This window comes from Pelmatolapia mariae, linkage group LG7 (genome assembly GCF_036321145.2).
Source record: "Pelmatolapia mariae isolate MD_Pm_ZW linkage group LG7, Pm_UMD_F_2, whole genome shotgun sequence".
NCBI lineage: Eukaryota > Metazoa > Chordata > Actinopteri > Cichliformes > Cichlidae > Pelmatolapia > Pelmatolapia mariae.
The window spans coordinates 20679186-20705856 of NC_086233.1; the positions used below are offsets into that span (position 1 = coordinate 20679186).

At 42.7% G+C, this 26671-nt stretch overlaps 1 protein-coding gene across 4 annotated transcripts in view; it reads right to left on the minus strand.

Moving 5' to 3' along the window:
- Nucleotides 1–4500: 4500 nt before the first annotated feature.
- The window catches only part of ctif (CBP80/20-dependent translation initiation factor), a 64259-nt gene continuing 42088 nt past the window's right edge, over nt 4501–26671 (minus strand). For 3 of the 4 annotated variants that reach the window (XM_063478376.2, XM_063478374.2, XM_063478375.1), the window contains exons 9-14: nt 25455–25535; nt 21522–22095; nt 18982–19281; nt 16360–16512; nt 9955–10008; nt 4501–7509 (exon numbers count right to left, since the gene is read on the minus strand). In XM_063478376.2, coding sequence (XP_063334446.1) covers nt 7288–7509; nt 9955–10008; nt 16360–16512; nt 18982–19281; nt 21522–22095; nt 25455–25535 — 1384 coding nt within the window. In that variant the 3' untranslated portion in view covers nt 4501–7287. The remainder of the gene's footprint in view (nt 7510–9954; nt 10009–16359; nt 16513–18981; nt 19282–21521; nt 22096–25454; nt 25536–26671) is intronic. The other variant, XM_063478377.2, reaches the window with a different exon arrangement.

Sequence of the window (26671 nt, forward strand, 5' to 3'; positions counted from 1 at the left end):
AGAGGTGGAGGTATGCACTGGGGGGTGATTTGTGACAGAATGACAGCAGCAAGAGTGAAAGGGAAGGTTTACAAGATGGTAGTGAGACCTGCTTTGATGCATGGTCTGGAGATGGTTTGGAGATGTTCAGAGGAAGGATAGTGGGTGTTCATGATGGAGCTGTGAGGAGCCCGAAAGATTATCCTTTTTGTGCCAATGATACACGAACATCTCAATTACTTGGAATAAAAACAATTTCAACTCTTCTTCACGCTGTCTTTAAACGTGGCTCAAGAGTTGGCAGTTCGTCTTGTAATCGGAAGGTTGCCGGTTCGAGCCCCGGCTCGGACAGTCTCGGCCGTTGTGTCCTTGGGCAAGACACTTCACCCATTGCCTACTGGTGGTGGTCAGAGGGCCCGGTGGCGCCAGTGTCTGGCAGCCTCGCCTCTGTCAGTGCGCCCCAGGGTAGCTGTGGCTACAATGTAGCTTGCCATCACCAGTGTGTGAATATGTGTGTGAATGGGTGGATGACTGAATGTAGTGTAAAGCGCTTTGGTCCTTAGGGACTAAGTAAAGCGCTATACAAATACAGGCCATTTACCATTTAGTTGATGTGACAAAATGGATAAATATCAGTCACTGCCAGTGATAAATGCTGTGTTTGCCAAAAAAAAAAGTAAATATGAAGGCAGTCAGGAAGGTCAGTGCTGGCTGGCTGATATATTATTAGTGTTGTAAGCATGTTGGCATGAGGATTTTAGTGTTTAGCTCAAAGCAGCTTTGTGGATTTGAGCAGACTTCCAGTTCTTTTCTCAGAACAGATCCAATATCTTAGCCTGGCGCAAATGAGTCAGTGAGTTGTGGATGTACTTCATTTAGAGCCAAAGAAACCTATATTTTGTTTATTTTGCTGAGTCGGCAGGTTCTTCACTAGAAGAGCCACTGAAAGAGTTCATTCAGGAAGTGAGCAGGTCATGACATCATTTCCTCCACAGCCTGTACAGGAAACAGTATTATGGCTTTTCAGTTTCCGCTCTGCCTGAGATCACCTTTTACTTTTTCTCAAAAAACACCATTTTACTATTAAACGTGTGTGTGTGTGTGTGTGTGTGTGGCACACACATGGCAGCTTCTTATTGCATTTAGGCCTGTAGGCATAGTAAAGATGACCTGCTGAAGTTCAAACTGAGCCTCAGAATGAGAAAGAAAGATTGAAGTGGCATGGTTGATGGTGCAGGACAGGCTGGTCTGACTGGTATTTTCCCACACAACGATCTCTAGCATTTACAGAGAATGGTGTGAAAAAGACATCAGAGAAGAATGGCCAGAGTGTTTTGACCTGATAGGAAGGCAACAGTAACTCCAATAACCACTCATTGCAATTAATGTGTGCAGAAGAGCATCTGAATGCACAGTGTGGAACCTGGAAGCAGATGGGCTACAGTAGCAGAACGCCACAGCGTGCGCTACTGCTGTCAGCTAACAACAGGAAACTGAGGCTAACATTCCTGTGGACTGTTACTGGACAACAGAAGATTGGCAAAAGGTTGCCTGGTCTGATGAATCGTGATTTCTGTTGCAACATTCAGATGGTGGGATCAGAATTTAACATAAACAACATGAAAGCATGGATCCATACTGCCTCAGTAGGCCAGGCTGCTGGTGATCAGTACTTTCTTGAGCATCAACTTAAGACCACAACCAGTCTCCAGCGTCCAAATGCAGTGAGTCCATTTGAGTCTGCTGTACTCAAATGGACACCACAGTCACCAGATCTCAGTGTAACAGAGAGAATTTTGTTTCAGATTGTGGTGAAACAGACAGTTCGCATCATGGAGGTGTAGCTGACAAATTTGTAGCAACTGTTGTGATGCTTTCAAATCAATATGGACCAAAATCTCTGAAGAATGTTTCCAGCACCTTGTTGAATTTATGCCAAGAAGAATTAAAGCAGATCTGAAGGTAAAAGGGGTACTAGAAAGTACTAGAAAGGTGTAGCTAATGAAGTGGCTGGTGAGTGTATAGTGAAGGACGAGTAGTATTTTTACAGAGCACACAGCAGAGATTTGTAGGTGGATGTGACTGTAGGATTTAATTTGGCAGCAGCCACAAAGTGATGATATGATTAATCATTAAACGTCTCGGTATCTACTTTAGCTCCAGAATATGTTGACACAGTTAAAAATGTCTGAATCCAATTATAGTTGAGATGGAGTCAGTTTTTTTTGGGAGAGTGGAATAAACTGCTGCGCAGTAGCTGCTGCTGAGTTGGAAAAGGTCAAGAGAGCGAGCTAAAACCACTTGGTAGCCCACAGTTATTGATTTCTCCCACAGCAAAGCATACAGTAGAGGAAAAAAAAAACATCTGGGGATGCTTCTGCGCGTTTCAAATCTACTTTGTTTTACACAATGTTTGGCCTCTGCAGCCCTCGGACTACACAGAAAACAATCTGGAGTGCTCTCCTCCGGCTTTGCCTGTGTGCCGATCAAACACAAAAACGCGCATGCTATGCAGACGGGAGGGCACGCACACACAAAAAAGCCCACCAAGGGTCTAAAAAAATACAGTGTGTGAGCCATCAGACAACTTAAAAAAATAAATAAAAATACAAGACGCATCCACAAAGAGCTATGCTGGCACTTGTGTGTTGAAGTTTGTGGGAGTGCGTCTGCGCTCGTAAACCGTCATCTTAAAGCGAGTGTCCTCCCTCCTCGGCTTTGGTTCGTCATCGAGGCCAGCAGAGATGCAGCCAGCTTTTTGTCTGGCTCACACAATGGACGATGCTGGTGTGAGTCACCCTGCGCACACACACGCACACGGATCCATTCATTCTTCAGTGCCAGCACAAAGTCGGCAAAGCTCGAGTCATCATACGGTGCCCCGAGGCTTGATTATATTTATTCCTGTGCTCTATTTATGGGCTTTAACTAATGGTTGTTTAGACACTAAAAGGACCTGCCAATGATTTTCTCAAACAAGGTGATTAATGGTTCAGTTTGATCCAAAACGTATGATCGGTTGTTAACCAGTTTGATTTTGACGACCAAAAATACATCGGAATGAGACAATGGAAAACAGAAAAGTGAATAACAAAAGCAGAATTATGTTAATTATATGCACATTTTTAGAAGTAGAAAAGTGTGGGTGTTTTTTTGTTTTTTTTTTGCTCTATACAGCTTATCTAGCATCTAGGATGGTGTGGTGATTAGCACCGTCACCGCACAGGAAGGTCTTGGGTTTGACTCCAGCCTGGGGCCTTTCTGAGTGGGTCCTATCCAGGTAATATGGCTTCCTCCCACAGATATGCATGTGGTTAGGCTAATTGGTGAAACTAAACTGACTCTAGGTGTGGATGTGGGTGTCAGCTGTGTGTGTCTGTGTTAGCTCTGTGATAGACTGGCAACCTGTCAAGGGTGTACCCCGCCTCTCACCGTATGACAGCTGGGATAGGCTTCAGCCCCCAAAAAACAGTAAGCATTTTGTCCCCAATTATGTTGTTTTAATCTTTGCAAACCAAAATTGTAATTACCCAGCCTTATTCCCACCTCCAGTCCAGAGTTAATAGTTCTGGAATAGTTATGGAGCAATAGGAAATTGGGCAGATGTCATCTCGAATTCTGGATTACAGACCTTTCTTTCACTCATCAGTCAGTGTTGGGCCCAGTGACAGACAAAGGAAGAGACACAATCTTCATTCTTTAAAGTTACAGTGTTTCTGCCTGTTCTTACTGTACCAAGCTGAATTAAGTGTGACCGGTGCTGGCCATCAGTGTCAGTTATTCATTAATCATCCCCTGTATGATATGAGCATTCACTCATTTTAGTATTTATCAGTTTCCTCATTTCTATCCCCTCTTGCATCTGCTGTTGGCATGTCTTCGCTTCCCTGTTTGCCAGATTAGCACATCTATAACTTCCTTACTGGCCCTGTTTGTGTTGTGATTCTGCGTGAAATAAAACAGAGAAATCTAACGTTTCAGCCTGTCACATGTGTTTAAGTGTTCAGAATAATCACGTGGGATTATGTTGATCGCTGTGGATAAGGGCTGGAGGACATTCAATAGGTTTGAGGGACGGGGCCATCAGCGGGGAGGTAACCCCTGCATTAAGAGCGCCCATCGGGACGCCAAAGTCGTGGAGCCCCCAGGCATATGTTGGGGGGCTCAGCAAAGGCGAGTCACTGATGAAGGTCGCTGCGTGGCAGTCGTGCACACCAACACAGACGGCGCTGTTAATTTCTAAAGTGTGTTCGGCTTAATGTGTGACGATGTAAATGAGCTGCAGCGTGCACACGTATGAATTGTTAGTAAAATGACCCACTGCGGCGCCACGATTAGTTACGCAGTCTGTCTGCTGACGGCGGAGCCAACCACGTGTGTGCCATTGTTTCTTTTGTCGTGTCTGAATGACTTTTCTTTTTTTTTTTGTCTAGTGATACCACGCCAGCTTCCATGTGACTGCACTGAGAAATTGACGAGACAGAAAAGAAGGAAATAAAAAAACCCCAACACACACCAGAGTTTGTTCCAGCACATCTTTTCTTTCCTGTTAGTTTATTTTTTCAGCTGCTTAGAAAAACAAAAACAAAAGCTCATCACAGATGACCCACCGTCGTCAATCCCAAAAGCTCGTCCGCGCGTCGGCCGGGCTGCTCGTTTTGTCAACATTCACGAGAAAATCCAAATGAGGGTCAATCTCATTCAGTCGTCGAGTGAGTCACGTGACCCGAGCGCAGGGGTCTAAGGGCACAAGGGGATGGAGGTGGGGGGAGGGGGTGCCACAGATGATGGGGGCAATCCCCACCTGCCCCAATCTGCTGAGAGAGGGAACCGCTCTTTGCATAATGGATACTGACTGATGGCCTTCTTTCTTTTTTCACAAAGGAAACCCCAGAAATACCAAACTTACACACTTGCCAGCAAGCTAGGTATCACTGCTTCAGATGTGTTAAAAACCCACCAGAAGAAAAAAAATGTTTCTTTTTAATATATATATATAAATGAGCTAAATATAATTTAAATACAAACCTAAAAACAAAATAAGACGACAACAAAAGACAAAACAATAAAACAGATCACTTCTTAAGCAGACACACACACGTACAGATGATTGGGATGCGTCTTCAAAAAACATCTGAGCTTAAAAAAGAAAAAAAAATTGTCACCCATCTCATCTAACTAATCTTCTGGGGTGTGTTTCTACCACACAGGATCTTAATTCTTGATGCAAGACACAAAAAATAATAATAATATAAAAACAGCCCACAGAGAATCAGCGGGAACTAAGCATATATGTGTGTGATTACTCCCAAACAGCTACTTCCTGATGAAAAAGCATGAGCTAACTTGTAGCCACACAACCACAGTCTTCCTATGTGTAACATCACTGCTGCATTATTCCCCAAATTTAAGTGTTTTTTTGTCCTCCCATGTTCTTTTTTAAAAATACTTGTAATTATATTGTATGCAGATTATATATAGAGAGCCCATTTAAAAAAACAACAACAGAAAAACCCAAACAAACGTGATTGGCTTGGTATGACTATTGCAGTACACACGTTAGCTGGAATAAGGGTCACACATGACTAGCTAATATGAGGTCAAACAGTTAAGATTTTTCTTGTCGTCATTGTCATTTTCAAATACACAGGTTAATAGTTGTCATTTCTCTCCAAAAGGAAAAAAAAATCAAGACCAAACTACAGTCGATATTAAACACTTGCAAAAACATCCACTGCAAAGAATGGCTTGCGTAGGAGGAAATTGTAAAGAAGCATTGTACTTCTGCTTCATTGTGTGCCATGCTTATTTTTTTTCTTTTAATTGTCACATCACTTTTTCAGTTGTTTTATATTTATATATACTTCCTTCAACAACACAACGATGCGATAAAGTCCTCAGCACGCTCGCTGCTGTGCCCTAAACAAGGGAGAGAAAAAAAAGGGCAATTGACAAGGCCACTAGTCCATTAAAACATCCTCAAATCCCTCACTATGCTCAACTCAGATCTCTCTCTACTTGAATTCACCGTTACTCTGCAAGCGCTGATTCCAATTCAAACTTCCTACTTCTGTTTTTTTCTGAGTTTTTAAAGCAAATCGCCTCAAAACAGTGCAAAACAAATCGATCCTGTGCAATAAGGCCTACGACTATAATATCTCATACATATTACCATTAAAACAGCACTTCAAAATGAAACATTGATAACCAAAAACAATAAATGATAAAAAAAAAAATATAATGATGATGATGATGTGGTTAACAAAGCATAGACGTGCACGGCTTAACAGGAGAAGAGACATTCCGTAGCAAGACAAAAACAAAGGAATTATCAGACAGCAGTGTCTGATTTAATTTCCTAATGCTGCTCCCCCCTCACCCCACCCTCTGCAATATTTCTACTGCTTCTATTGGCTGTGTGGGCCTGAGCTTGGGGAACAGGGAGTTGGGGTGCCAGTGGGGTGTGCTCGGAGTGTGTCGTCTCACAGGGGCTCAAGCAGCCATCTGTCACCCTACTCTAGCCAGCCTGATCTTTATCCCCAACCCAGCCTGGCCCAGCAGGCCCGCTGTCTCATCCCCTCAAAAGGGCTTCCTGCTGGGGGGGGGTCGGGGAGACAAAGGCAGGGAGGAGCTGTGGGGGGGCTCCACAGCGAGGCCCTTTGACCTGGTCCCTGGCCTGGCAGGGCAGACAGCCCAGACAGACAGCACTGTGTCTGCTCCCTGCCTCCTCCCCTCTTTTATAAGCCACACAGACCCTGGGGGCTAATGGAGAGACAGAAGAGGGAAGGGGAGGAGGGGAGGTGTGGCAAACGAACACAATGAAGAGACTGACACAGACCACCCGGCCCCCACCCGCCCCTTCGCTCTCCGTTCTCTATTCATCTCTGGGCATAGATCTCTCTATTCCCCACGGACAGACCGCTGCCCTCTCCTCCTCTCTGCTACGTGACCCCTCTCTTGTCTCTTCCCTCCTTTATCCAGCAGCCAGCCAAGCTCTCAGGCTCCATGTGGCCGAACACACCCACACTGACTACCTATCAGTTACCATCTTCTCAAATGTGTGCCAAATGCGGCACATGTAGTGTTGGCTTTTTGGGTTACCTGTTAGGAGGCTCTTACATGATTTGTCTGTGGTAGTGGTCACCTTTTCTTATCCGTTTTGTTTTTTAATAATGGAATTTACAGTTAAGCTCAATAGCGACATTTACTTCTTTAGGCAACAGAGATTATTACAATGCATAACCAGAAAACATCTGTTGTGTTGGGGTGAGGAGGACACATCTCCTCTTCTCCTGTGGGAGCTGGCACCTAGGCAGTGGTGGTGAGCTTTTGGATGGTACGGTTGTAGTACTGGGTAGTGAGAGCCTCCAGGGGGCTCCAACGGTGCGCATGCAGTTCGATGACCTCCATGAGCAGAGAGCGAGTCAGCGGAGATTCGGCGGGACAAAGCATCTTGTCTCTGACAGCTGCTAAGAGCTCTGTCATCATCTCGGGGAGCTGCTCTTCCAGCAGTCGGCCTGTGCTCTGCAGCTGGTGGAGAGACAAGGGAGGGAGGGTGGGGGAGTAAAGAGGTAGGAGGTCAGTGTGTGCGTCCTTAACTGAGAACAAGACACAATGTCTGGCACCTTGTTATTGTGGATACAGTCAGACAAGCGGAGGTTCACACACCCTCTGGCCATGGAGATGTGTGCATGCTGAGGCTGCCAGTATGTAATCAAGACTGCAAACATTGTGTTTGTGAGCATCTGGGAACTCTTTTCCAATCAGAGCTCACCTGCCTTAGCCCTTTCTGTTCTTTTAGTTCTAGGTATTACTTTCTGCCATTTAAAGGATTTATTGCTGCCTGGCAGATTTTCCATTAAATGTGGAGGCTGTGGCTCTATGAGTGATGCAGACTGTACTCACCCCCACCCCACCCACCCCTGATAACAAGACCCCTGATATAGTTTGCAAGATAGTTATTCCAGGGGGCTAAATTTCTGTGTGTTTACGTTCAGCTGGACCTGAACACAAGCAAAGTGTTTTTTTGGGGTTTAAGCGTGAAAGAAAAGATCATAATATAAAACATTTGAGAGGTTTATAAATGTATACAATCCTGCTAGCTTTGTTTAAAAAAGACACAGCCTCTTTAACTGTGTTCTTTTATGGCCAGCAGGGGGCGACTAGTCTTGCTGCAACAAGAAGTTCAAATGTATAGAAGTCTATGGGAAAACGGGCCATCTGCATACCACATTTATGACCTGAGTAAATTCTTTCCTAATAACCTTATGATTGTGGTCGCTACTTTCAAGTCTTTCGTGATGTTAAATCCATCTGCAGAGTACAATTTAGCTATGCTTCGACTGATAATGCTACTGATAAGCATATAGTTTTGCTTCCCAGTCTTAGAAACACTAAGCAGCAAAAATGCTCAAATTAAGGCTTCAATATGCAAATCCAGAAACCAATGACTGACTATATCCATCTTTTGTATAGAGATTGAAAATGTGACGTAATTTCCGAGGTAAAACCGCTAAGGATTGTAGGTACGAGTGGCAAGCGGTTCTGGCGCACGCAGGCTTTCACAAGAAAACAGTCACACAACGATAAAAAGAAACAAAGAATGGCATTATTAACTGCAATAGCCGGTCGCGTGACAGCCACAGGAAGCCGACGGGTAAAGAGATCGGTTTTTATCGGATTCCGTTGTGGAAGAGAAATTGTTCAAGCCATGTTTCCGAAGTAACAAAGAGCCGACAGATGGCCTGGATTGCAGCCATTCGAAGACCAAATATAACGTCCCAGAACACTCCAGCTCACATCTTAGTCTGCTCCAAGCATTCCCACAAAGGTAAGTCTTCTGTTGTAGTTATTACGTAATTTATAATAACATAATTGTTGATGTGGGTTACAAATAAGCCTTATATTGATTTGAATTGAATTCGCTGCGCTATGCTGCTTTGTTCACTGTGATCCAGACTGGGCACCCTCTATCAACCTGGGTCATACCGAGTTTAAAGCTGCTACCACAGCGAGATTTGATCGGTTAAGAGAGAGAGTGATATCAAAACAGCCACGAAAAGTCCCGCATATATGTGCCCAAGTGTTGTATTGAAGCAATGAAGTGATGAATAACTGTTTTCGAGTAAGTTGTTTTGCAATGGTTATTTTATTTTATTTTTTTTGCATTGTTGATTTGTTTTTCACCGAAGCAGCTAATAAAGCATAATGGATTTTTACAATTTTGCCTCTTTCTTGTAAGATTCTATAATAGAATGAAACAATATTGCCAGTTATAAATAAAGACAATAAATTGAATGAATTACGAAACACTTATTTTATTTCTACTGGATCTGAAAATGTTGTGTAATACTACAACCTGAAAAGACAAATAGTTGGCCTGTACAGGAGATAAAGAGAAAAAAAAATTAACAACAGCTGTGAAATGGAATAGTCCAAATCACCAAAGTAAACTGGAGCTGGGCTTGTTGCGGGCTTGTTGCAGGGACCAAACATTTTGTGAGTGTATGCACTCACACTTAGGACCATATAATAATAAATATGTGCGTGATAAAAGTTGGGCAGCACGCTAACGTCCTTACTCCACTCCGTATGCTCGTATGGGTCTAACCCAACCCAATCCTTTGATTTTTTTCCTCGTACTTTTTTTTTTTGGTTTGCCTTTTCGTCAAGTCTGTCTTTGTACGGACCTGTCGTGTTCTCCATCGTTTTGTACATAACTGTTTTTGGGGCAAATAAAATGCAAGTAGGGATTAAAACCGCAGAATTAATGATTACCGGTGCTGGAAATGCTAGCGCTTGATGCAGTGTTTTGATTTTGCTGCCAGTCGTACCCACAATGCAATGCGCGAAAGTCACGTTGTCTGTCGATCTCTATACAGTCTGTGGTGTCTGTATAGGCAAGCACTTGTGTTTGTAGGGGCCAGTTTGACTTTTGAGTATGAAGACTTGACTTAAGTAATTATGCATTGATACCTCCATGGAGCAGCAGAGGACTGCATCTTCCTTAACATCCGTCGACTCTAGCAGCTGCAAAGGACAAGAACAGACACTGTAAGACTTACAAAGCAAAGGGCTGCGCAAAGTAGCACAGTAGAAATGATGGAAGATGCACAGTATACATACAAAAACTCTGATTTAAACCACTTGATGAAGAGAACAGAAAAATGTGTTCATGAGTTCACAAAGAAATGGGGAGGGACCTAATCCTGATTGTAAATATTTTTGACATTAACATTTTAAATCCTGGAAGACAACACACTGAGCTTCCAGGCTGCCAGCAAACATCACACATCATGCCTTCCTTTACGCACAATGTACATACACACGCAGTAGCACACACACGTAAACACACAGCGTGGCCAAAAACAAACAGTGGATTGGGTAAACATGCTAGCCCCCTCCCACCCACTACCACACACACACACACACATGTCTGGTTTGCTATCCTCGTGGGGACATCCCATTGACATAATGCTTTCCCTAGCCCCTTACCCTAACCCTAACCATTAAAAATGAATGCCTAACCCTAACCCTTACCCTAAACCTAACCATAACCTAATTGTAACCCTGACAGTAAAACCGCATTTTGAGTGTGAAAATTGCTTTCAACCCCGAGGGGACCTGGATTTTGGTCCCCACGGTGCAGAAAGTCCCCACCAGGATAGTAAAAGTCAGATTTTGGTCCCCACCAGGATAGTACGAACCCGTACACACACACACACACACACACACACACACACACACACACTCACACACACACACACCAATGCCGGCCCGCATGCACAGATGGGCATACAAATACTCCCCGAAACAATGCAGGCAAAGAGAGGTAGAATAACATTATGCCAGAATATGAGCATCTAGGTTCAGTTTACAGCAGAAGGGACTTTGGCTAAATGCTCAACTCCAATGCTGCCTTAGTCTTCATAACACTGTTTACAAAGCTCTGCTTTGATTAAACTGATGGAGGGAAGGAAGTACCATGGAGGAAGGGGGGAGCGTGTTTTGAAAATTAGGAAAATACTGTCACGCATCAAGGCTCCGTACAGCGACAGAGTAAAGGAAAAAATAAGTGAGATCATGGAGGGAATAAACAGGACATCACCTTGTTCAGGAGAATGATCCATAAATCCAATTTGTTTTTCAATGCCAACTGTATATAAAAATGTTGAATCTCTTATATGGTTTATCACCTGAATCTGTATTACCTAACATACTGTCCCACAGCTTAGCAGTGTTGGCTCACTCTTAAAAAAAAAAAACAGAAAAGAAAAGCTTTTTAAACCCACTGCATGCTACCAGACTGCAGACAGACCCAATTAGCAACCAGCTGATGGGCAGAGAGCAACATGAAGTTGCCAAATCCTGATATTTCACACAGGAATTGGTGCATCTTAAAACTGGGAGTTTAAAAAAAATGGCAGACTGACTCTCCATAAAGGCTCAAGTTGCTCTGAAGCTATTCAATGATTAAAACAAACAATTTTGTATGAATAAGTTCACTATAAAAAAGGCAATGATATAATATGTGAGTACTAGATAGAATGCACCATAGAGACTCCAACCCACTCAAGTAACCCAACTTCTGTATTTCAGAGCTAAATAACACGATCACTGTGTTTTCATTTTAAAACTGAGCAGACAAACCAAACCCTGTTTAAATGCATGCTTTAGGAAAGACGCTGTGATCAAAACCAGTCATTCAAATGTCTGACTCTTCAGAGGTGAAAACATTTTAAAAAAAAAGTAATCCTCCACCATTTGATGCTATGCTCCACATTCACTGTGAGCAGGCCTCTTATTTCCACACTGTAAGCTTAATGGTATTCCACCTATCATTTAGGTCCAACAGTTGCTCAGACGTCAGCTCCTCAGTATGCTCAGACGGGTGTGGTGACAGTGTGGCTGTTTGATGTGGAAACTCAAGTCCCGTCCTTTTCCAGAGCAGGAGAACTATGTGACAAGCGGGATTAGCTCATAATGAGTTCCCCGGGGAACCGAGGGAGGAAGTTTTGTTCAATACACTTATAACGATCTAATCTATACTCATCTATCATCGGCTTTTCTATCCGTTGCAATAAGCTTTTCCTCTCTTCTCTCCAGTGCTTTAGCTCTCCTGTCACTGCTGCACCGTAACACATGGTGTGTTCCAGCTGAAAAATCAGCATTTAAAAAAAAAAACGTTTTTGAGAGACAGCTTAACACTCAGTCTCTCCGGCTGAAGCTGAAAACACTCGGATGTCTGGTTGGTTATATCATCAAGAAACTAATCTTACTGCCATGGGAAAACCTGGGATTCTGTGACTTCCATTTACAGTATTTTTATTTAAAAGACATCAGGATTAGAAAATACAGCCGTCTTATTTTTTTCCTTTGATTGTTTCACAGCACTGAAGAGAAGAAATAAATCCAAACACGGCTCTGTGAGTGACTTAAATGAATTTGGACTTCACATGCGTATTAGTATATCTTCAAGGTTGTATCTTCAATAACAGCAGCACGGGATGAAGCAGAGCGAAACATGCTTTATTAAAAACACACAAACTCGAAGGATTCTGACGTACTAGACAAAACTGGAATTCACGCCCCAGGACCAGCCCCATATTTGTCTGCTATCTGTTGTAATTGAATTTAACTATTCTAATGATCGTCTAACCACGTCTTTATTAATACATACTGACGTGTCAACTTGTCATTAAGGGTACAGAGGAGGTTGTCAAATGTCATCTTAATGGGGGAAAAAGTTAAAATCCACTGAACAAGTTAGTAAACAGCTACTGGTAGCTTTCTAAGAGGGAAGCCAAGGTACCATATAAATAGGTCCTGATGTCACCACCGGAGGGTATGTACATGCTGTCTACTAGGAGTGACTGCAAACCAATATCCTGATGACGACTTCTATGGGTCATATGATCACATGATGATCTTTTGGGGTAGAATCATGAGCCACACTGCATCCCAGAGTTGAACTCAAGTGATTCAATAATTGGTAGTGTGTATGATTACTGGTACACAAAGTTCTGACCAGAAGGGTTTTGCATCTCCTCGTCATCTCATTTATTTTACTTTATCTGCAGTGCTGTCTTATAGACAAAATGTGACCCATCCAAATGTTCCAATGAGTGTCATCCTAACAGTGTGATAAGCAGTCATGCTTTCGCTTAAGTTTATGCAGAAAAGGAAAGTTTGGACACATTTTTTAAATGATGCAATCTACACAGTTCCTCTAAAAAGCACATCACACTGCAGAGTAAGCTAAACATCGCTGGATTCCCCAGCCTTAAACCAAAACTTAGAGAGTGGGTGAACCTTTTAAATACACCCATTCCAGCTGTTGGCGCACAATCGCTGTTCTAAATTTACACCGAACAGTTTCACAAAATCTTCTCAAAGTTTTCTTAACAACCTTTGTTACCATGGCAACATATTAAAAAAGTAGTAAGCCCAAGAGATAAAAAGATAGCTGAACATGTCATTTTAATTGTGCTACAACGCATGCACAGCTGTAGAACAGGTCACTTAATCTAGCAAAATAAGCAGCTAGTTGGTGAGCAGTCACAGATCAACTGAGCTAAAAAGGACAGCAGGTCCTGGAGCTTGAGTAAAAAGTAGGACTCAAACAAATGCAAATATTGCTCTGTAATGGCAGGATGTGCCAATTGGAAAAAAGTCATTCGTTTTAAGGTGTGCTTTAAATTTAATTTTACTTGAGGATTATCTCTTTTAGTTTGTTCTGTGCGGGGCAAGTCTTCCATTTGATTGTAACTATAGCAGCCTGTCAGTTATTAATGGATGGGATCAGCACTCATTAATTTGCTCTGGCTATAGGAGCTGGCATTTAAGCCCAAACACTAACACACCTCTGCTGTTACCTGATCCTGTTGTGAAGGCTACGTTTACTGGAGAAGTGTCTCCTCTGCAGGGACATATGTATGCATATGCAAACACTTAGACCGCACGTATAAGGCGGGTGTGCGTGTGCAAACACCTATTGCGCATAGCTTGTAGCAGGAATCTGACAACCGCATGTTACAACAGGACAATCAAAACAGCGGCCAGATCAAAGTCATGAAGACTGTCTCTAGGAAACTGATTATTAGACAGAGTACGTGGGCTTGAAAACACACACACACACACACACACACACACACACACACACACACACACACACACACACACACACACACACACACACACACACCATATATCCTCATTATTAGTGTTTAAGTTGTTCACAGGCGCCTTCTGACCTCTAGTCTTCTCGGGGCTCCCTTCATACTGCTGATGTAGATTATAGAGGCGTGTTTGTGTGTATTGCTGACTGGTTAGTCCACACCCTTGGTCATGCTGTTGAGCCTTTTAACAAGCCTGAGATAAAGCCCTGGGCATACCCTCAGACAGGGTGTGGATGGCTTAAACTGTTTGCGATTGTTTTGTTTGTTAATGAGACGCCAGGTGTGTTCAAACTACGCTAGAAATATGGAAGAGAAACAAAAGCTGAATTTCAGAATCCAGCCCTCCACCCTCACCAGAAAAATGCACGCACTGTGTAGGAGTTAAAAATAATGTCACCAAATATCCAGCATAGATGCTGGGAGGCTGACCCCTCTTTGCCTGCGAGGAGGTCCTCTGTTTAACCAGCTCCGACTGTTGGGCTGTTGCTCCTTTTGTACTACATCACTTGATCTGGGGCTTGGCTAAGATCTCACTGGCTAGATTTTCTAATGCCTGGAAAAACAGAACAAAAAAAAGGGGGTACAGAGGTCTCCAATTACCCCACTTGAATTTCAATATGAGGAAATGTTCACCAGTGATGCCAAAAAATTACTTGTCTCCCTGAGGGCTGGACGATACGTTTTCAAATCAGATGCGGGGCGGTTTGAAGTGTCATTACACAAATCCTTTTGTTCCGTATAGAGTTCACTTCTATCTCCTCTCACTCATGCAACCAAACCTCACTCTCCTTCTGCTGATCCGACAACAAATAGAACTTCATCTTACAGCTGCATGTGGTGCAGCAGATGATAGAATTTGTTAATGTAAAATCACATTAAGAAGATACAAACAACAAAGGAAATATCATAAAGAATCTTACTATAACGATTGTACTGTACGTATGTCTGTCTCTGCCCCATCTCCTTCTTATTGGGTGGGCCTATCTGAATGAAACTTTGTCACACATACAGCAATTTTTAACATCTCCATCTTTTTAAAATGGATTTCTTATAAATCCCAATTGTTTTGATTCTCATGTTCATCATCCCTCTGCGAATGCCATGTTATTCTATGCGGTCCGAAATGCGTATCCGCGGTGGAAGTTTGTTCAACTCACCACTAAATATGGGATGAAGAATTAGAAAAGTTGCCGCTAGTAAAAGAGATGGAGTCTGCCTCTGTGAGTTAATGCCTACTGCGATCATTGAAGGGAATACACACTAACCCTCACAGCCTTACTCAGTTATTTGATTTAGTGTTGCTTTCCCATCAGTGTGAAGCACTTTGGTCATTCTCCTCTAACCTCTGGCATCACCAAGGCATTTTCAACTGCTGCTCACTGGATATTTGCTCTTTTGCGGATCGTTCTGTGTGGGGAAAATCCCAGCAGATCAGCAGCTCCGGAAATACTCACCAACAACCATGTCACAGTTCTTCCCCATTCTGATGCTCGCTTTGAACTCCAGCATATCGTCTTTACCATGTCTACATGCCTAAATGCACTGTGCTGTTGCCATGTGATTCGTTGATTTAAATACTTGCGTTAAGGAGCAGTTGAACAGGTGTACCTAACCAAGCAGTGATGCTATTTTGTGGATGTATATTTTTGGACAGTGTTCAGACTAGTTCCTACACCTGACCTTGTTTTTCCTCTCTCGTTCTGACCCTGTATTAAAACCAAACTTCCTCTCTGCTGGTTTCTTTTTTACCTGTTGTGCCATGAGTTGACAGTCAACCTGAGCCACAGTCTCCCCCACTTCCCCTCACCTCCCTCACCTCGCTTGCTTCCCCTTTCAGTATTTCATTTGTCATTAACCACTTCTGTATCGCAGTGCGTCTGCTGCAGCTTCCCTTAATGGTTTCCATGGAGACCGAGAGAGCGTGTCTAAGTGAGCAAGACCAGCTGATGAGAAGTGAACCTGGGGTCAGAAAATTTTCCTGGAACTGATGGTGTCCTGGCTGTTTTTGCACCACTAACCAAACAGAGCTGTGGTTTCAAGAGTCTAGACTGAGTCTGGCCAAAAACAGGAAACTCTGATTCAGTGCATGTATTGAACTGAGCAGGCACGATACACAGACGCAGCCGGGCACTTTCTTTTATTCGAAAAGCGTGAAAGGGGTTGATGATTTTGGCTAGTGACCTAAAAGAAAACAGATACAAACCTCTCGTAGACAAGTGTAGATGGGACACACCAGCACCCTGAACGGCTCGCCGGAGCTCCTCATGGTACCAAACACTTCGCACAAGAAGGTGATGAAACCCAACCACCGCTCCACATCTGATTGCTGGAGCTCCTCGCGACGGGAAAAATCCCTCTGAGTGGAAAAAGGACGCTTGGTTAGTTTAGAAAACACACTGAAACATTTCCGGTTATCCAGCTTCAGTAGCTGTGTAGTACAAGTAGGCAGTGGGGTAGGTAGGTGTTAAATTCATAAGTGAAGATGGTTAACCATCTTCCTGGCAGAACCATTAATCACTATTAACAACTTTTCCATCTCTCTAATGGGATTTTTTGGTAGGTGGCACGTATATTAACCTCGTTCCTCAACGTACTTGAAGCCAAAAAGCAGCTTGAAAACGCATTAAACAAATTCCCAAATTTCTTTTATCTGCCAGAAGTGGAGGCGAGTGTGTTAATTTAGTTTGAAAGTGAAGTGTGGTGAACTGTGTCGGTGCTGTTAAAGTGCCGGGGTTAATATGTGTTAATGCTTAATGTGCACTTGTAAAGATGTTATTCAGCAGATTAAAGTGAAACTTTATCAACAGTCAGAGCCGCTCGCTCTGCTGCCTGTTGGGCTGCTGAACGGCTACACTAAAAGTCTGCCTGTGCACAAACAACGGAGATGTAAAGAGGTTTGGCAGGAAGCTCCGCCCACTTAAAAACAAGCGCAACACGCGCTCAAAATTAAACTAAAATGATTCAGCAAGTTATCATATTATAATATCAAAAGGTGTCAACAGTAATAGACAAAAAGGGGCCCCTGGGACTTCTGAGCTGTGTTAAATATTTCATTATGAGAAAGTCTGACTATGTTCAAGCAAAGCCACAGCAGTCGCACAGTAATTCCACCCCATACTGAGATCCAGGGGTCTGAAAGCAACATCATTAATTAAAGCTTTCATGAGCCCACTTATGACATTTAAAATGTTTTAAAGCAAAAAAAAAAAAAAGTCAAAATGTCAAAGACAAGGGGGGAGGGGGGGCATGCTGGCTGGCTAGCTAGGAAGTGGATTTTAAAGTGAGGAATAACAGAAAAGAAGGGACCTCATAGCTGAGATGAAGAGGGGGTGAATTTAAAAAAAGGGGGGGGGGGGGGGGGGGTAAAAGGATCAAGGCAAGATTCACTGCTGCTGGATTTGGGATAAAAACAAGTTTCAACATCTAAAGGAAGAGGTGGAAAAACACTAAAGCTCAAGGGAGGAGGAAAAAGAAGAGCGTAGGAGTGAAGGGGGGGGGCATAGAAGCGGATGGGTTAACATTTAGTCCTTGACGGCGTCAAGGATGTGTTGTATGTCTACTTCTAGTTTGTCTGCTGCTCTCAGGAGTTTGCGAAGGGCGAAAGGAAAAGTTTGGCGGGCGAGAGATGGACATGGGAACTATGCAGGATGAAGTAGTGAGGCAGTGGCCTGTGTCATTCTGGGTGAGGGGAGGGCGATAAGATGGGGCAGCTCTGGAATACAGAGCTCACGAGGGATGAGGAGGAAGGGGGAGTGAAGTATGCAACGGCGAAGGGGATGTTTTCACGGAGGGTGCGAGACTGGAACGGTGCAGTTAAGTGAAGACACGGAGAGGAAAAAGGGGGAACGGGTTTCTTTCTTCCCCCCTGGGTGTTTAGATTAGCTGCTGTGCCCACTGACATTTACAGCGTCTCACACACAAACACACACAGTGGGCTTCCACCTGAACGTTCTCAAAAAAGCAAAGCTTGAAAGAAGCTGCTGAAATGACAGATTATTATGTTAAAACATAAAGTATAAAATATGATGTTTAATGCTCATTTAAACTTCTTGTTTACAATAACTCATGCATTTCAAGGCATAAAAAATGGCAGGTACAGTCAGGGGGATTCAAACTGCAATAGACTTTGGACAAAAGATTTTCAGGGTCATTATTGCTTCATCTGAAAATGCTGTTTTGGTTAATCAATTAAAAGTGTTTAGTCTATTCCCAAAATATATAAAAATGATTCAGAGCAGAGGTTTTGTTGCTCTACAAACAATTAAATATGAAACTGTTTTCTGCTTAATTTTTAATGATTAACTGCAAAAATGGTTTAGCTGGAAGCTCAACAGTGTGACATGGATTTAAAATATCTAAATTCAGATTTACCAGATTTATCATTTTGACCAATTTATCATAGTTACTCATAATATTCTCACAAACAGATTGGACACAATTGCCAATGCCACCCCATTCACTTGCAGACTTACAGCAGACTGACTCCATCTTATGTCTGTTTTATTGCCTTTTTTGATGCCCCAACGTCGTTTTAAAAACACTAACTAACTGCGAGTGGTCACAGACCTCATGCTCATCTTCAAAGCAGCTATTTGAAAAGGCAACAGGCTCTCAAGTTCATTGCACAGGGTCGCAAACACTGTTGTTTCTTGTTAAAAGTGACACAGTCCTTTTTTAAGAACAGTTTAGCACACAATGTTTTTTCGGTACAAGTTACTATTTAAAAAAATCCATTGATTCCAATAATAAATTACACCTGCTTCAGTATTTAGAGAAAAGATTAAGGAGCCAGGATAAGCTTTGGCTGCTGTTGTTGTCATCTCACCTGCAGCATGTTGAGCAGCAGCGATCTAAACTTGGTCCCCTCCACCATGAACAGCGCCATCTTGTCGCAGAGCCTCGCAGCTGTTGCCGCGAAGCTCCTGTCCGACACGGCCTTGGAGTAGATCGCGCTGACCACCTGAGCGAGGGTTTCCTCCGAACGGGCTGAGGACTGCGCCTCCTCCATGAAGGACGCCAGCTGTTGCTCTACTCCACTGCTGTTGCTCCTCATGCTGTTGAGAAGCTCCACTAGCCGGTCCATATTCCGTGATCCGGGGCCCGACTGCTGCACGCATGCTTCCTCCTGAGGGGAAAGACGGGATAATGCATGTAAGTGGTTGGTGAGGATAATGATATTAGATTCAGAGCACAGTACATTTCAACACAAATCAGATGTTCCTACAGAGAAATAAATGTCAGCTAATCTGACACATGAATTGTGATGAATGACAAAGCAAGTTGAGTTAATGAGAATGTTTAGGAAGTTTATACGTCATGTTTCTTTCCTTAGGGAACAGTTGCTCTAGTTAAAGTCCTGAATATGTGGACAGACATATTAAAGCTCATTTGTAGCTTAAATAGCAAATGCTTCAAAAATGGTTCAGTTTCACAGTGATGCATTACTCTGACTAGTAATGATCTCTCATGTGAAATTAAACACCACTGAACTTTTCTGTTTGGGGTTTTTTCTGTTTTACTAAGTTCTCTCACAGCGGAGAAAAAGTCCTGGCTTCATGTGCCAGTCATTGTTATATTTCTTGTTGAAACACTTCCCAATAACCTCTGACAGTTCCATGTTTGGGTACAGACACTTTTTGTACTGGGTTGACTGACTTGGTCAGTGGAAAAAGGGTCAGCAGTTAAGTTCAGTGACGTACACGGGCCACAGCTTTCAACATTTTCTTCTTTATAAGCTGTCATATGATGATTTTTTTTAAATTTATTTTTAATTTTTTTTGCTGAAACATTCCTCTTCTATCATGCAATGTCCTTGATACTCCCACAGAAACTGTCACAGAAACTCTAATTTACATTCATAACCACTCAAGAATTTTCACATAGAGCACTATCTGGGGTGTCATTTTAAGTGGATAGCCACCCTGGCTCCGATTATTGCTATGTTGGCTCAGTAGACATAGAGTGAGCCAAGGCAGGTATGACTGATACTGTATTTCCAGTTTTCCTATATCCTTTTCCAATAACGTTCTGGTTCAAAGGCAAGTTTATAACTATGTTTATAATTAAGCTGATTAGACAAAGAGAGATAAATCACAGGTATATCCATTTTTCTTACATTGAGCCTTTGTACCTTTGTACCTATTAACTGTATTATTAACTGTATTGTTACACATTGTTTTCCATTGTTAACTGTCAATTCCACCGGGAAAAAAAAGTGTAGGAGTATGAGTGAAAGGAGGGAGAAGAACAAAGCAGGCAGTGGGTTCGTTATCATTTAAAAGGTGGTGACTCATGGCACAATTATAATGTGTTTCCCTTGCTCAGCTACCATTCTAACAAAGCAGGGAAAGGGTTGCAGAGATGCACCTCCTAAACTGGTGAGCAGAAATAGGACGGGCCCACCTGCCCCATCCCTCTCGCCACAGAGGAATCCTGGCAGAAACTGATGCGAGGAGGCCAGCGTGAGCAGCAAGGTGGCCGTTTCATTTCACTCGATTTCAGGTGGCTCGAGTATTGGGGGGGGAAAAAAGTAAAAAATTGAGTCTGATCTAGCGGGAGGCCCTGCTGCTGCTCGTATTAGATGAATAAATTCACCTTCCACCTGTTCCCTGCTCATCTCGCTGTGTGCACGCAGAGTTGTAGCAAAATATATTTGATTTAAAATCGTCTGCAATCAGACTACTGCCAAGCAACAGATTGTGTAGCCCTGCTGAAAGTGCATGACTTGTAACCCAGTCAAGGTTTTGCAAAATGTTGCGAATACACCAGGTTTTGTCACCAGTTAGGAAAAAACGTTATTGCAAACAACGATGATGCAAACATTAGATGTATTTCTCGGTGCATCCCATCAACCAAAAGTTCCCTTCTAGACTGGTTTCACTGATTCACTGGCATCACAGAGGGTATATTTACTAATTCCTGCCTTGCTGCATCTTGGGAAGTCCCGTGTTGTCAAATCAATTGTCTCCTGGTGGTAATGAGTTAGCTGTAAGGAGAAAAAAGGGGGTGGGGGGGCAGCTACAGTTGGCCAACTCATCAGTTTGGGGCACAGTGGAAAACATCAAAAACTGTTAAGCTAATGCTGGTTTAGTTCCTTCACCTCCTTAGTGAGAACATGTGCTCCCCTCCCTGCCAGTCTGGGTGTGTGTGTCAACCTGAATGCTGTGAAAATGAACAGACAAGCAAGGCAGGGAGGAAAGTGTTTCTCCATGTGTGTACATTATGACAGTGCACGCATGTTTCTGAACATAATTAAGGTAATTATGAGAGCAAATGGTGTCGTGTGACTGTGTTTGTGTGTGTATATACACATCGGTTCTGGTTGCTTTAATACTGACTGACAGTCACTAAGCAGCTTTTCGGTACCTTGTCCTTTAGTCTCCTCCTCAGCCTCTCCTTTGACGACTGCAGAAGGCAGATTTTGGGCTGCTCCGACTGGCCCTCGATTGCCTTTCCACTTTGCGGTGTGTTGGGAGATTCCTTGTAAGCCGTCAGATTGGGGAAAGCGGACGTGTTTGCCGTCGAGTCAGATTTGGGTGACTCACTGAGACTCTTGCTGCTGCAGTCTAGAAGAGGTCTCATGTGCTCGTCACCCAGTTTTACATTCTCAGTCTCTTTGTCTTTGGTTGTTCTTGGGGGTACTCCTTTATCACCTGTAGTGTTTGTCTGTCCATGCCCCTGACCTTTCTGATTGTTGTGCCAACGCCGGTTCTGGCTGTATCCGTGATGTAAGGGCCCTCCTTGGCGCTGCCCATGTCCTCCTTGGTACTGGCGAGGGGGCCGACCGGCGCAAGTGTTTCTGTTATCTCCCTGTTCTGCTGAACTCTGCTGTTGCTGGTTTGGGGACTGCTGCTGGTTTTGATCCCTCTGCTGCTGCGGTGACTGAGGCTGGTTCTTCCCTCCTCCGCCACCTCCACCGCCGTGAGGCCGCTGCTGTCTCCTGAAATGAGGGCAAGTTTTAGGTGCAGTGTAATGAAATGGCAGCCGCCTTATATCTTAAACGGCTCTGTGACACTGTGACGCACCTTCTCACAAAGATCAAACATTATTCTTGTGAGAACCTCTACACAAAAGCACTAACCCACCACTACTGAACTACATCTAGAAAATCAAAAGCCCAGTGCCTGCTTACATGTGGACGCACAGTGTGTCTGTGTTTTCCTGTCCTGCATTGCTGTGTCCTTTTGCTGCACTGGCTCTGGGCTTGACAAGCCGCTGACATATGGTCCAAGGGATTAGTCACCCTGGCACTGAGAAGGCAACCTATTATTTGCCTCAGCCAGTGAACTAGCTCAAAGGGTAGCAGCAGCTAGCAAGCATTTGTTCAGATATGCCTAACTGTATCCATGTAGGCAATTTAATGTTAATTTTTGACTGATGTGATCTGTAAATGAAGGAAATGAAATCAGTATGTTTAGCATATTGGTGTAGGTGGTTACAAACTTTACTTGCAAATGAAAAGTAGCTAGTTGCCAAATATTCTAAAATAGCATCTATACGGTTGTTTGAGGTAAGCGCTTATTGTACATGAACCCAGTAAAACGTAAGCAATGAAATGTGGTGGGGGGGTGGGGCGGCTGTAGCTCAGGAGGTACAGCGGGTCATCTACTAATCAGAAAGTCGGTGGTTTGATCCCTGGCTGCTCCAGTCTGCACGTCAAATATCCTTTGGCAACAGACTAAAACCAAGCTGCACTCAGATGTATCCTTTGGAGTTTGAATGTTAGATAGAAAGCACTAGTGTTTAAAAAAACAAAACAAAAACAAAAAAAGGATAAAAAATATGCTCGTGTGAATGAGGCAAGTTGTATAAAGCACTAAGAGTGTTCAGTTACAGTATAAAAGTGCTGCATAAGGACAATTTAAATAATAGCTTAAATCTGGAACGTCAAACTCATTTTGCATACATGGTGGGTCACGCCACTCACCTGTCTGCCGGTGTATAGACGATTAACTACACATTGAATTGCTCAGATATTTTATGATATTATTTATTTATATTTAGTTTTTCTACACTTCTGTAGTTGAAAGAAATCTATCAGCGTGACTCTTTGGGCTTAAAATGTAGTTAATAAATGTGCAAAGTTACAGAACAGAAAGTTTTTGTTAATTCACAGAAAATGTCCTTTTTTTTTTTTTACTTTGAAACCATTGTTTAAAAAAAGAAGCAAAAATTCAATGAGATATTTCTCTCATTGAATTTTGTTATCTATGACTTAAATACTTTAACCTCCTAGGACCTGGCGTCCACATATGTGGACATCACATTTTGGGTTGTCTAGACCAAAATACTAAATTTTGCGCTACAAGGGCCTGATATACACTTACAAGGACATTATACTGCCACTGTTCTATTGAAATTTTAAACAAATATCCTCATATGTGGATCTCAATTTTGTCAGAAACAAAAATCAGGTAAAAAAAAAAAATCTGGCAATTTGTTTTCACATTCATCAGGCCCCAATCAGCCCAAATATCAAAGAGAAATTAAAAAATGCATGCCATGGAAGAGTTCAGGTCTTAGGAGGTTAAAGTCATATAAATGGCTGTGGAGGAGGTCTGTCAGCAGAAAACTCTGTAAAACCTATGAAAACACAGTTAAATGTCTAAAATTTACACCGTCCTTCTAATTTTTCAAAGCCGTCCAGTGGGTAAGATTGGAGTCTCTGTTGGGCCAATTCTGGCCCCTGGGCCGTGTTTGACACCCCTGGCTTAAATGGTTCAATTAACTGGTAGTGGCACGCTGATAGGCATAGCCTGTTAAGTTACTAAATAAATTACAAGGCACAACAGACTTTATGTTGGATTTAAGGCTTAGTTGTCCAACATTTGCTGGATCAAGGTTGTCCTGTGAGGATTGGCTTTCTCTGTTTTAAAGCAATGTAAACTGAAATATTCATGGTTTGGAGAGAGAGTTTTGCGCATGATATTTAAGGAATTTTTTTTCTACAAATAATTGATTCCATCAGTAATAAAAAACAATTAGCTTTTTTCCCTGTCTGGCAGCTCTCTCGGTAAAGGAGTGTTTGTGTGAACGTATTTATCGTTTTTGTGTGTGTGTTCATGTGGTTTATGTCTCCCGGCCCCCTCCTCCACTCTCTCTGGGAGGTTGGAAGACAGTTCATCTTGTGACTCTCCTCTGCCAAAAAGCCTACCTTCATCACTTCATAAATATTCCGTCTCAGCCTGATCTGCGTTTGCCTGACGTGTTTGTAATCGCACTGCTAATTGAAGTGGTTCCCTCTGTAAAGAAAGACAACGCCTCTTCCATAGGAATGAATTTCTTTTACATCAAAAAATTACCCTATAACTTTTCCTGTATTTTAAAAAAATATTATTTGTTTTTTAACCAGTGCTTTATTTTAATCATTAAATTCTCTGGCTTATGGTCATCGTGAGCGACCAATTTAACAGTCCCCGCTTTGGTGTCCCAGTTATTTTTTACATTTTTGATTAGGCTGAGCTGTAAACAGATGGTCCTGCAGTTCTATTTTTGAGAGAGTTTACACCTGAGGGGTATTTACTGTAGGTTTAAGACTAAAGAATCAGATGCCTTACGGATTAGGACTTCAGTGCTAATGATGAAATCATGTTTAATTTGCTAAGCTGCTCACTGCAAGACAAGAGAGCTGAGAAATATGACACGTCTGTCTTTGACACACACACACACACACACACACACACACACACACACACACACACACACACACACGTACATATACTCTGATTTGATTCATTAGATATTTACAGTAGCTGTTAGTTCAGGCTCAACACTAATAATCCATTCTGATCTACTGGTGTTGGTGATGAGGGGTGAAAGTGAGAATGAAATAAAATGTAAATCATATTTAATGACTGTGAGCTCTGCGGTAGAGAGAGTGTTGCTCAGATTGACCGCCCATCAGTCATATTAATGCCAAAGAGATGTTTGCATTAGGGATAAATGATGGGGCCACTGATGAAATTTCATCTCGCACTGTCTTGTTACTTGGAAACAGACCTGACTCTGGCGTGACCGAGCTTCTAATGAAATGAGAAATGACTTCTTTTTTTGTCTGAGGATGATGAGTTTGGTAATATGAAGGTATTAACCGGTTTAAATTAGTGTTTGATGTTGCCTGGCGGGCTCCACCTCCTCATTATATGGAGCCATTTGTGTGTTTGATTGAAGGGGGGGGGGGGTTTGAGTACCACACCATCATCTGACCTCTGGGTGTCTTGAGTAGAATCAATCAAATGCACTTTCCACCGTTTTGTACTCAGGTCTTGTTCTGAGCATCTTTCTTATGTTGTCACTAACCTGGCGCAGACTTGACGCTTTCCCCCTGGGCCAGTAGGCAGAAGTACGGTTAACTGGTCTCGGGTGAACTGATCAAATGCTCTACAGACAAGAGAGATGGGGATGCCACAGTGCAGGTGATTGGAAGGATGGATGAAGAGTTGAGTACAGTGGCAGCACAGTTTGTAGAAAACAGCAGTGGGGATTTAATGGATAGCATAAAAGGAGGAGACGGAAGGTTTTAAGAGAAGGAAAAGCAAAGCGGCAAAGAGGGAAACAAACAAAAACTACAGGTTGATAATGGTCATAAAATCAACAGGCACAAAACTACAGAAAGAATGCTAAGGTAACTAAAAAGGTGAAATTAATGGCCAGACATGATCATTGGAGGAGGCAGGATGCTGATGATCAATTAGGACTGTTGCTGTGCACGGTTATGTGGATGGAGAATTCATGGAACCACCGGCTGACCCAGACTGGACAATTGATCGGCCCAGGGGAAAGACGCCCGGAGGCCAGACGAGTCAATAACGGGGCCAAAGCTTCATAAAGAACACAACACGCTGGCCTAATGGACTGTGGGGAGATGGGTTTCGACTGCTTGACTGAATATTTGCATTGCTAAGTCTTGAGATTTAAAAGTCCAAAGCATACTGAGTGTGTGTGCATACATGCATGCAGAGCTTTTATTGATTACACCCAGTAAAGCAGGCGTTTCATGGTGGGTGCAGAAGAAGCAGCAGACCTCTTTCAGATGTCTGTCACACATGTTAACAATGCACACACCATTTTCTGTATAATGCATTCTATGTTGATGATTTTTTTTTAATAATTTTGCAGTTTCCATCACTTTAAATTTGAGAATCACTCACATTAAATAATTTTGACTATTTAGTTAACAAAACAAAAGGAAAACCCTCAAAATATTGGCTATGGTTAACAGGAGGGTTATCAATTATTCAGTATGGCTCATTTACCTGATGTTGGCTTAAAATGACATGTCATATACACTCACAGGTCACTTTATTATTTAAAACTTGCTAGTATTGGGTGTAACCCCTTTTGCATTTTCCCTTAATTCTTTATGACACAGATTCAATAAGTTGCTGGAAACATTCCTCAGAGACTTTGGCTCATATTGGCATGACGGCATCACACAGTTGCTGGAGTCTGTGCATGCCATCTGAGTGCAGTGAACTCATTGTCATTTTCAGGAAACCAGTTTGAGATGATTTCAT